Genomic DNA, 10842 nt, shown 5'->3' with positions numbered 1-10842 from the left:
TTTCTCTTTTTCTTTCCAAATCTCTCTTTAAATCTCCCAACCAAACACAGTATTAGGGAGACTTAGATCTAATAGGTGAATTTATTGTCTAATAGATCTTGTAAGAATTAATGACATTTTTCATCAAACACTATTAAAAAAGGACAATAATTATTAATTTTTAACGATAGTTTGAAAATTTTATCACAAAAAATGTCATTAATTTCAACTTTCAGCGATAATTTTGAAACATTCATCATAGAAAAACGTTAACAATTGTAAGTTTTAGTAACAATTTATAAAAATCATGACAAAAAAGTCACTAATTGTCAATTTTTAATGACACATACAAAAAGTCATCACAAAATTATTTTTAGCGATGATTTTATTGAGACTTATTTTCAATAAGACTTGATGAGAATTAAATCCAACTATTAGGACCTATTAGAGCTAAATGTTTCTCAAATTCAAATTTGAACTTAACAATCATATTCAGGCTTTAAAAAATCATTCTTTTAAAAGCAAACGTGATAAAATAAAAATATTATAATTATCAAATCAACTAGATTTTTTTAAAAAAATCGTATACACAAAACGGTTTGAATTATTAAAATAAGATCTACAAATTCCATAAATATGAATATGAAAATTAAATTTAAATTTAAAAGAATTCTAATCCTAAAAACAATAATTTAAGAGAAAATGCACACAGTATGCAACTTTACTACAAAATTATATAAAATTTTATAAATTTATGTAAATAATCTCATAAAAATATATATGTTAAGGGTCTTGGGTAAATTTGTTTCTTAAATGAAATGTAGTGTCAATTTCAGTACGTGTGAGAGACTTGTGAGGCCGAGAATGGGGCCTAGAAATATTTCACAGCCAGTGGACTAGATTCATTCCCCATTAAAGGAAAAACAGTACATTTTATTGTTTTTAAGGCATTTACTCTCAAAATATAAAAAACACAAAAATCAAGAAATATTTATATCGTGACGTAAGAAAATCATGACGTTGGAAAATCCCAAGTCAAGTCATTCAAAATCTTTGAAAATTTACTCTCAAATATACATCAAGATTTTTCCGCTCAAATATTGTGTGATATTATTTAAATAATATTTTTAATTAAAAAAATTATAACATATAATAAATGAGTTATTTTTTATTGAAAAATTTGTAAATAAGTGCTATTTTACAAAATAGTTACAAATTCATAAAAAATAAAAAAAACTTGCATTAATTATCAAAATTGATAAATTTTTCCACGTAATTGCAATTTCTTTTGAAAACTTGCATTGAAGTACAAATTTTGCTTTTTTTTTTAGGTACTTGACAAAAATTTAGTTAATAAGAAATATTTTTACACTGAATTTGTGTTGAAAAGCTCTCACATGAATTCATGTGAGAGCTTCTTGTAGTGTGGGTCTCACCTTCATGTGAGGGCTTTTATATTTTCTGTACATTGAAATTTAGTGCATGTGGCATTGCTATTAGTCAGTATGTCGTATTCATAAAATTTTCTACTATATGATTGGTTTGGAGCATCATGTAAACATATAAGATTATTAGAGACTAAATTTTTTCTTTGAAAAAATGAAAAATTTGTCACAAAAACATTTGGGGATCAATTAATATCGTAGTAATGGTAGTCGCTAAAAGATTAACTTGAAAAGTTTATATATATATATATATATATATATAACAACAAAATTGTGAAAATGTCTCTAATCAAACAAAAATAATTTGGTGCCAAAAAGTTTTTTTTTTTCAGATAATTTGTCTAGAAAATATAGTAATTTATCACTAATTATTCAATTTTGTGGCTAAAAAATAACAATGACACTTTTGATAATTAAAATATTTTTTTTTCAAAAAATGATTTTATTTTTAAAATATTTTTTCTAAAATCTTGATTTATTGTAGTGTAAGCAACGACAAGAAATTCTGAAGATTCATATTTTAAATTTCATAATTCAACCACCCTAACATGGCTAACGAAACAAAAGAAATGCTTTACCTGATTAAATTTGTCACAAATTAAAAATTAACACAAAAGCTATTATGTGATTATAGGTGATACAATTATAAAATTTAAACTGAGTTACTCTTCCTATGTTCTTAAATAATATTCGGTGTGTTTGGTTTGAGTTTTCTGAATTAAGTTTTTTGAAAATTGATTTTTTTGGTTTTCGTATTTTTTTGTTTTTAGTGAATATTTTTAAAATTTTCAACATTTTTTTTACTTTTTTAGATGCACCTTACTTAGATGTATCTAAAAAATAAAAAATTTGTGAAAAAATGTTTTAAAAAACTAATAAATACATAAAAATATAAAAAATGTACTGAATTCTTGTATTTTTTTTTTGTATTTTTGGTATTTAGTGAATTTTTAAAAGATTTTTTTTATAATTTTTTCACTTTTTAAGTGTATTTATATTAGGTGTGTCTAAAAAGTAAAAAAATTACTTAAAATATTAAAAAAATTCAATAAAAACAAAAAACATAAAAAATAAGAAAGTAAAATTTCTTAAAAAGTATTTTTTGAAAAGTGAAAACAAGTATTTATATATAAAGACACACCACAACCCTGCAGCTCCACCGCCATCATCAAACCAACTTCTCCCACCCCCTCTCTCTCTCTCTCTCTCTCTCATGGCTGGGATAGTTTTATTCATTGTAAGTTGTTTAATGTTCATTATAGGGAAGTTAAGTCCTAGTTCTAGTATTTCACTCCCACGAGAACTCCTAACCCATTATATCTGCAATAAGCTTCGTTTAGACAACGATGCAATTGAATTAGCCTCTAGAGACTATGGTAAGCTAGTTCAAGAAACTCCACTTGGAGTTCTGTATCCGTCATTAGTTGATGATATCGCCACGCTGGTAAAATTTTCATATGATTCTCCAAACCCTTTTAGCATAGCGGCTAGAGGCCGAAGCCACTCGATCCGAGGCCAGGCCATGGCACATAATGGGGTTGTGGTGCAAATGACTTCTTTGAAACATAGTAGTTATGATAGTGGTATTAGGGTTGTTAGGAACCCTAGTTCATTATTAGGGTTTTATGCAGATGTTGGTGGTGGTGAACTTTGGATTGATGTTTTGCTAGCCACACTTGAGCATGGGCTTGCACCAGTTTCATGGACTGACTATCTTCACCTAACTGTTGGTGGAACTATCTCTAATGCTGGTATTAGCGGTCAGGCATTTGTTTATGGTCCCCAAATCAGTAATGTTCATGAAATGGATGTTATTACTGGTATACTCATTCTTTCTTTCTCTCTCTCTCTCTCTCTCTCTCTCTCTATATATATATATATATATATATATTTAATAATAATGAAGGGATACATATTGGTATTAATACAATAGTGTATTACTTGATATTAAACTCTATCAATCGATATCAGTGAATATAAAAATATAAGAGAAAAAAACTAAGTACTCATAAACTTTGCAAAGAATTTTACTTTGAACATAAATTGTGGTTGAAATTTAATGAACATAAATTGTGGTTGAAATTTAATTAGTGTATGTGAAATTCATGTATAGAAAGAATTTGAACTTGATATTTTTGAGTAAAATTCTGGATATATAATATTGCTCTATTAGAAATTCAGAATTCAAAATTCATATACCTATTTTTGATAACTTAGTATTTGGCCCAAAAGACCGATTAATCCAGGAGGCTAATCCCACCGTACGCTAACAGGGGCTCAATTAAAGTCGGGGCTCAATTAAAATTTGAGTTCAATTAAACCCCGTATAAATTGGTCCCAAGAAATTATTTGTCCCTAAAAAATTTCGAACCTAAATCCATGAAAGGAAGAAGGTTTCAATATTTAAAGTCCTGCTCTCTAGGTTATTTTTTCTCTTGAATATATGTACAAGTTGGTAGTTGTAATAAAATGATACAATCATGCACTTTAGTCACTTTCAAAAGATATGAGGATAAGAGTTCACATGGTCATGATCTAGATAGTACCATGAAAATTGATTCTTTATATATGCAAAGATGATCATTATATATTCATAGCTTAAGAGTAGTTCCAAAAAACAGGACCATGTTTTAGCCTAGGTTATCTCTTAGGTAGGATTCACCTCATAATGTGCATGAATTACATTGATTAGCAAATTTTATAAATTTTTCTTATTGATGTCCTAATAAATTATAATAAAATTTTGGTATTTGAAATAGGATTCAGTATGCTATCCAAATATATAATAATGAAATTTTGGTATTTAATATGGGATTCACTATAATAATATGACAAATATCTCATTTCAATAAATAAAAATAAATTTTAAATTTTTTTAGCCTGTATATATAGCATTATTGTATGTATGTTAAGCTAGTTTGCATGCATGAAATTATTAGGGTTTACCATCTATAAAGCTTGTCTTTTTGTTTGGTTCAGGGAAAGGAGAGCTTGTCACTTGTTCCAAACACATCAACTCGGAATTGTTCTATGCAGTTCTAGGAGGTCTAGGCCAATTTGGGATCATAACCAGAGCAAGAGTTGCCCTAGGAAAGGCTCCAAACAGGGTATGTATGACTCACCAATGGCCTAAAATATTTGGTGAAGACAACTTCTTTTTTTTTTTTTTTTTTGGATAAGCGAAAGTTAGTTGTTATTGTTAGATTAGCTATGGGTGTTAATCTTTCTTTCTTTATAAATCATTAAGTGCTTGCCTCCTAATTCAACTCCCCCTTAAGGAGAGTTGAACTCGTGATCTCTCTTTTGGAACTAAACCCTTAGGGAAATCATGATCGCCAAGTAAGTTAGGCCTAGTTGATTGGTAAAGACAACTTGGTTGATGTCACTATAACATATTAAGGTTTTATGAATAAAAAAATTGTGTTCCTAAAAGTGGAAGTGTCTAATTCCGTCACTAAAATTACACTACCTTTGCTAACTAAAATATTTCGACTCTAAAAAAGTGATTTTATTCTTAAATTTTTGTCTCTAAAACTTTATTTGTTATAGTGTAGTGTAAAAGGGCAAGTGTGTGGTTGTGTGTAAAAAGGCTTGTTTGGTGTAGTTTTTTATAAAAAGAGTATACATCTCTTAACTTTCAATTAATTAGTCTATTTAAACTATTTCTACTTCATAAGTTATAATAAAAAAACTATACAAAATGTTCTAACACAAATTTTCCAAACAATAAAACTATAAGCAATTTCAACAAGTTATACTAAACAAGGCCAAAGTACCCACAAGTGCACCACAAACTTCTACCAAATAATTGTTTGTCGTGAGATGACCAACAAGCTCTTTGTCTATCGCAATGAAAGAGGATTTTCAACTTGTTTGTTGCATTTTAATTAACTTGAAGCATTCATTCCTCTGCTTTAAGATACTTAGTTTTTTGATTTATTTTAGTTACTTTAAAACATAAGTTGTAAGCAAATAATTTAATGAAATTCGAAATATTAAATAATACAAACAGCTCATCTAAATGGCAACAGCACCTTTAAACAAATTTTAGCAACCTCTTTGCTAGGGACGGAATTAGGATTTTATTATCGGATGGACCAAAATAACAATATTTTTTTTACCATATACACAAACACACATGTATGTATAATATGATATATAAATTGTATATATGCATAGAAAAAAAATTATATATCATAGAAGCATTTTCTAATAGGATGAAGCAGTTGTTTTTGGTGCAAAATATAAAAAGAATACAAGATGGGAGAAGAATGAGATACATATTTTTTATATCAGGAGGTCATTTTATGTATAAAATGGTATATATATTTTTAAAATATTATGGCAATCAGTATTTTTTATAGAAACAAGAGGGCCATGACCCCCTATAGTCTTCTCTTAATTTCGCCCTTGCTCTTCGCCACTAGCTTATAAATTGGTTATTTTCTAACTTATTTTCGTCTTTAGTATAAAAAAAAATTAAAAGTAGGTTTTTTAAATTTATCAAAAAAAAAAAAAAAACTTACTATAAAATTTGGTTTAACTTTAAGATAATCTCAAAGTTAACAAAAAAACAGAAAAAAAGAAGTCAACAAAACAACTCAATTTATGTGGTGCAACCAAAAGAACTAAGCAAATTGAAAAGTCAAATAAATATATATTGAAATCGAAAGGTCTTCTTACAAAATTTTGACTGTATATTGCAAGCTTTGTGGCCTATATGAGGTACAAGTGACAGCCCATATGCTACTTTTGATTTTATTAATGAGTATGAATTTGATTGCAGGTTTAAGTGGGAGAGATAATTGTACTATGATTTCGTTCCTTCACAAGAGACCAACAACATCCAATCTCCATTAATGGAGATCTAGATTATTTGGAAGGTTCTGTGATGATGGACCAGAGCCCTCCAAATAAGTCAACCAAAAAAAAACTTATAAAAATTTATTTATTTTTACTGAATTTTTTTAATTTTTAGAATCGTCTAATCTAAATGAATTTAAAATGTTAATAAAAAAAAATCAATAACTAAACTTTTTAAATTTTTTTTCTTTTTAATTTTTAAAATTGTCTAATCTAAACAAATCTAAAACATTAATACTTTGACGCAAAGTTGACAAAAAATTACTTTAAAAAAATTAAAAAAAAAATTACAAAATACCTCAATTTATAAATTGTAGCCAAAAGAGTTGTTGCCTAGCTAATTGAAAAGTCAAACATATACATATATTTTGAATAGTGCTTTTATTTTCTGGGAAATAACAATACAATATAAGTTTTAAAAAAATTACGGATCAATGATAAAGTATATAAACTTTAATAATTAAAATTTTAAATATTTTTCATGAATTTGTAATTATTTTTAAAAGTTACCACTAAATTCTATTTTCTTTTTATTTTTCCCACTAAATTTCTTCAGACTCCTACCTCCATATCTTTTTATACTTTTCTTCTTTGGACTACTAACTTATTTTCAATTCTGCTTTCATCCCTAATTTTTGAAGCCTTAGCCCTAGCTGCCGCCACCAATTCCACCTCTGGTTGCCAGTATCACCACCACTGGTAGGTAAGAATGGGGTGGAAGCCATTTGGGGAGGATGGAGGAGCGCCAGTTAATAAGAATGGGGTTATGCATGGTAGGATAGGTGGGTGGATGGGGATGGGGCACGGTGAAGAGAGATGAATAAGGATTTCCAAATTTGGGATGGGCCTAATGGTGGTCAAAGTTGGTAGCGGTGGGTGTTGGTTGGGGTGGGGTAAAGTTAGGATTTGAAAGATTAAGATAAGAATAAAATTAAAATTTTATGATAAAAAGAAATTGTAATTAAAAAAAAAATAAAGGAATGATAAATGATATGCAATTAGCCGCACTAATTTTCATCCGAAAACTCTTTCTTACAAACTTTTTATTGTATAGCTTTGTGCCCTATATGAGCTACAAGTGACATACCATGTGCCACTTTTGATTTTAGCACTAATAATTGAATGCTTTGATTTCAGGTTAAGTGGGTCAAAATGTTGTACCATGATTTCTCCTCCTTCACTAGAGACCAAGAACATCTAATCTCCATTAATGGAGGACTTGATTATTTGGAAGGTTTTGTGGTGGTGAATCAGAGTCCTCCAAATAATTTGAGATCATCCTTTTTCTCACCATCTGATCAACTGAAAATAAATTCTCTAGTAGCCAAATATGGTGTTATCTACTGCTTAGAAGTCGTCAAGTATTATGATGATCTCACCATTGATACTGTCGAAAAGGTACATCATTTTTTCCTATTCTTACTTTAATGTTACGTTCAGATTATAGATTTACAGATAAATTTGTAGAAGAGGAAAAAAAATGAAACGAAAGATGTTTAAGGGCTAGTTTGGTAATTTTGATGTTTTCTATTTCTGTTTTTGTTTTCAAATATTTTGGAAACTGAAAATGAAAATACATTTGTGAATTGCTTTTGTTTCTAAAAAATGATAATAGTTTTAAAATTTGAGGAATAAAATAGGTACTTATGATGATCTTCACTTTCATCAAAGCCTAAAGTTATAATTGAATCATTGATTTACAAAATAATTAAAAAGAGAAGGGGAAAAGATAAGAAAAAAATGAAGTGAAAGAAGTAAAAGGGCCAATTTGGTAATTTAATTGTTTTTGTTTTAAAAAATTTCTAAAATTGAAACCAAAAATACATTTGTGAACGATTTTTATTTCTAAAAATGACAACAGTTTCCAAAATTTTAAAATTTGAAGAATGAAAGAGGGTACTTGTGATCATCATCATTTTGTTCATAATCTTGAGCCCATGTTTGGATGAAGAATTTATGGAAAGATTTGTTATTAGTGAAGTGAAAGAGAAAGTAAATGGAAAAGCTAAGAAGAAAAACCACTTTTGTTTTTAATTTTTTTTTTTAATTAAAAGAAAAGAAAAACCATGTTTCTTATTTTTTGTTGATAAAACAGAATACAAGAAACTGAAAACGTTACCGAATGTACCTTGCATTGATAAATCCATAATTGAGACATAGCAATATTTACATATTTCAAACATCATAAGAAGTTACATAACAATAATATATATGATCATAATTTTCATTATAGGAACTGCCATTGTTGCTGAAAGGGTTGAACTATCTTCCTGGTTTCATCTTCAAGAAAGACAAGTCGTTTGTAGAGTTTCTCAACAGAGTGAGAATTGGAGAGATGGAGCTTGAAGAAACGGGAACGCAAGATGTTCCTCATCCATGGCTAAATCTCTTTGTTCCAAAATCAACTATCATGGATTTCAATGCTGGTGTTTTTCTTGAGATTCTTAAAAAACAAAACAAGAACAAAGGGCCTATTCTTGTCTACCCGATGAACCGAAACAAGTAATTATTCTTATTCTTTTCCTTGTTTGAGAAAATGAGAAAAAGATTTATGCTCTATTTGTTTTGGCCAAAAATATTTTTTTGAGAAAGAATTTTCTTTTATATTTGATTTCCAACTTGAAAATGATGGTGTTAGTGATTTTGGTAGTGTGGTGGTGGTATTAGAAAGCTAGTGGTGGTCATGGTTCTAAGATGGTGGTAGGGGTGGCGATGGCTCCATTTGTTTCAACGAAGACAAATATTTTTTATATAAAAAAATGTTAATTACTATAGAAAATGCTTTCATGTATTGTAACGGCCACTCCAAACTTTTGAAAAGTAGCACTTTTACCATATATTTTGAATATTTATGAAAGTGCAAATATTTTGACTCTAGCCCATTCAAAATTTAAATAATTCTATCTTTCGCTACATAAAATTCTAAAAATTTTCGTTATTTTTATGCAGCTTTCAATAATTATAAAATTAATTGATATTTTGGTCACCCCAAACATTTGAAAATCTCATTACTTTCACGTAATTTTGAGTATATAAAATAAATTAGTATTTTGTTTGCCAAAATTTATATAATTTTATTTCAATTCTTCTAAAATTTAAATTATTTTACTTTAGTCTCCCTGCGCAATTTTTGAGTTGCTAATAGTGGAGGGGAAGGGGGTTTCGGCAACTGTAATTGTGACAAAAGGCGGTGGCGGTGTCGATGGTAATAATAGTGTGTTGTGGTGATTGTGGTGATAATAGTAATGCAGTTATGAAGACTTTAGTTTGTCTCATGTTGTTCAAAAAATAATTTTCACCTTTAAAAAAAATATGGTTTTCCGATCAAATTAATCAATGTGTTTTCATTTTTCATTCTACCAAATAGAAGAGGTAGCAAATATGTTTTACCAAAATAAAAAAAGCATTAATTATTATTAAATGTGATTTAAAACAATGTGTTAATTAAAGTGAAATTGCAGGTGGGATGATAGGATGTCTGCAGTCATACCAGATGAAGACACATTCTACACCGTTGGATTGTTGTTTTCAAGTGGTGAAGATGATTGGGAGGTCTTTGAAGATCTAAATAAAGAAATACTAAATTTTTGTGACAAAGCTGGGATTAAAGCTAAGCAATATTTTCCTCATTACAGTACCAAGGAAGAGTGGATGAATCATTTTGGTACAAAATGGGATACTTTTCAAGAGAGAAAAGCTGAGTTTGATCCCAAGATGATTCTATCTCCTGGGCAAAGAATTTTCAATAATTCTGTTTAAGGATAGACTCATATGTTTCTAATAGTTGTATGTCCTGATGTGTTTTGTGGTTGATGAAAAAATTATTTGTCTTATTATTGTAAGATAGTTTGCCTTATTGTACTCTATGGTTGTAATATTGTATTATAGTTTGTAATTGTTTATTATTGAGTCCGTATTATTATTATGAATGGTACTATGACAGACATTCTCATGCACTATCCATGTGTGTGTCGTTATTGTATTTTGTCCAGAAGCTCTCCTCCTTGTTTATATAAGAGGGCCTCATATAAGTGGGCCTTTAATAAACTTTTTAATTATTGTGTGCTTAACAATCTTCACTTTGTCTGTGATTGTAGTTACTCTATAGCTGTCTTATTTTTTTTTTCTTTTTCTTTTTTTTTAAAATTACATAACCATTGTTTGGAAAGTGGGTTAGGGGCAAAATAGTTATAAAAAATAAAATAGATTTTTTAGTTTTAATAAGACAAAACATCACATCTAACCTATAATTATTATATTCTTTCTCTCAGAAAAAAAATCAAAAAAATCAAAACCCTTTTCAAACTAGATTTTTTAACCTCAGACTAAAAAAATCAAAAAAATAAAAAGTCTATTCACTTTCCAAACTAAACATAGTATTAAAATGTGATTTATCTTTTAGGTTTTAGTATTTGTTTAACAATTGTTCTAGTGCGGATAACTCGATCCCACGATAGGACATAATAATTCTATGTGCCCCATGTGAGAACCGGACACAACCCTTTTAACAAAACTGTCGGTTAATTACATAATCAAATTCCACTAAAAACAAAAA

General features: G+C 28.5%; 1 protein-coding gene across 1 annotated transcript; it reads left to right on the top strand.

The window, feature by feature from the left end:
- Window positions 1–2582: 2582 nt before the first annotated feature.
- Window positions 2583–10350, top strand: LOC114256695 (cytokinin dehydrogenase 3). The gene is made up of 5 exons (XM_028196374.2): window positions 2583–3244; window positions 4404–4531; window positions 7425–7685; window positions 8521–8789; window positions 9749–10350. The coding sequence occupies exons 1-5, from the start codon at window positions 2638–2640 to the stop codon at window positions 10044–10046; spliced, it is 1563 nt and encodes a 520-aa protein (XP_028052175.1). The 5' UTR covers window positions 2583–2637; the 3' UTR covers window positions 10047–10350.
- The last annotated feature ends 492 nt before the right edge of the window (window positions 10351–10842 follow it).

This window comes from Camellia sinensis, chromosome 13 (genome assembly GCF_055761805.1).
Source record: "Camellia sinensis isolate YWXY chromosome 13, ASM5576180v1, whole genome shotgun sequence".
Lineage (NCBI taxonomy): Eukaryota > Viridiplantae > Streptophyta > Magnoliopsida > Ericales > Theaceae > Camellia > Camellia sinensis.
The sequence above is the reverse complement of the archived record's forward strand: the minus strand, read 5'-3'. Positions and strand labels throughout refer to the sequence as shown.

Bases quoted from the DNA above. Each gene is read 5' to 3' on its own strand.
- LOC114256695 (XM_028196374.2), top strand. From the start codon at position 2,638: ATGGCTGGGATAGTTTTATTCATTGTAAGTTGTTTAATGTTCATTATA. The intron at 4,532-7,424 runs GTATGTATGACT...CTTTGATTTCAG, and splicing joins TAGGAAAGGCTCCAAACAGG to GTTAAGTGGGTCAAAATGTT. The intron at 7,686-8,520 runs GTACATCATTTT...TTTTCATTATAG, and splicing joins CCATTGATACTGTCGAAAAG to GAACTGCCATTGTTGCTGAA.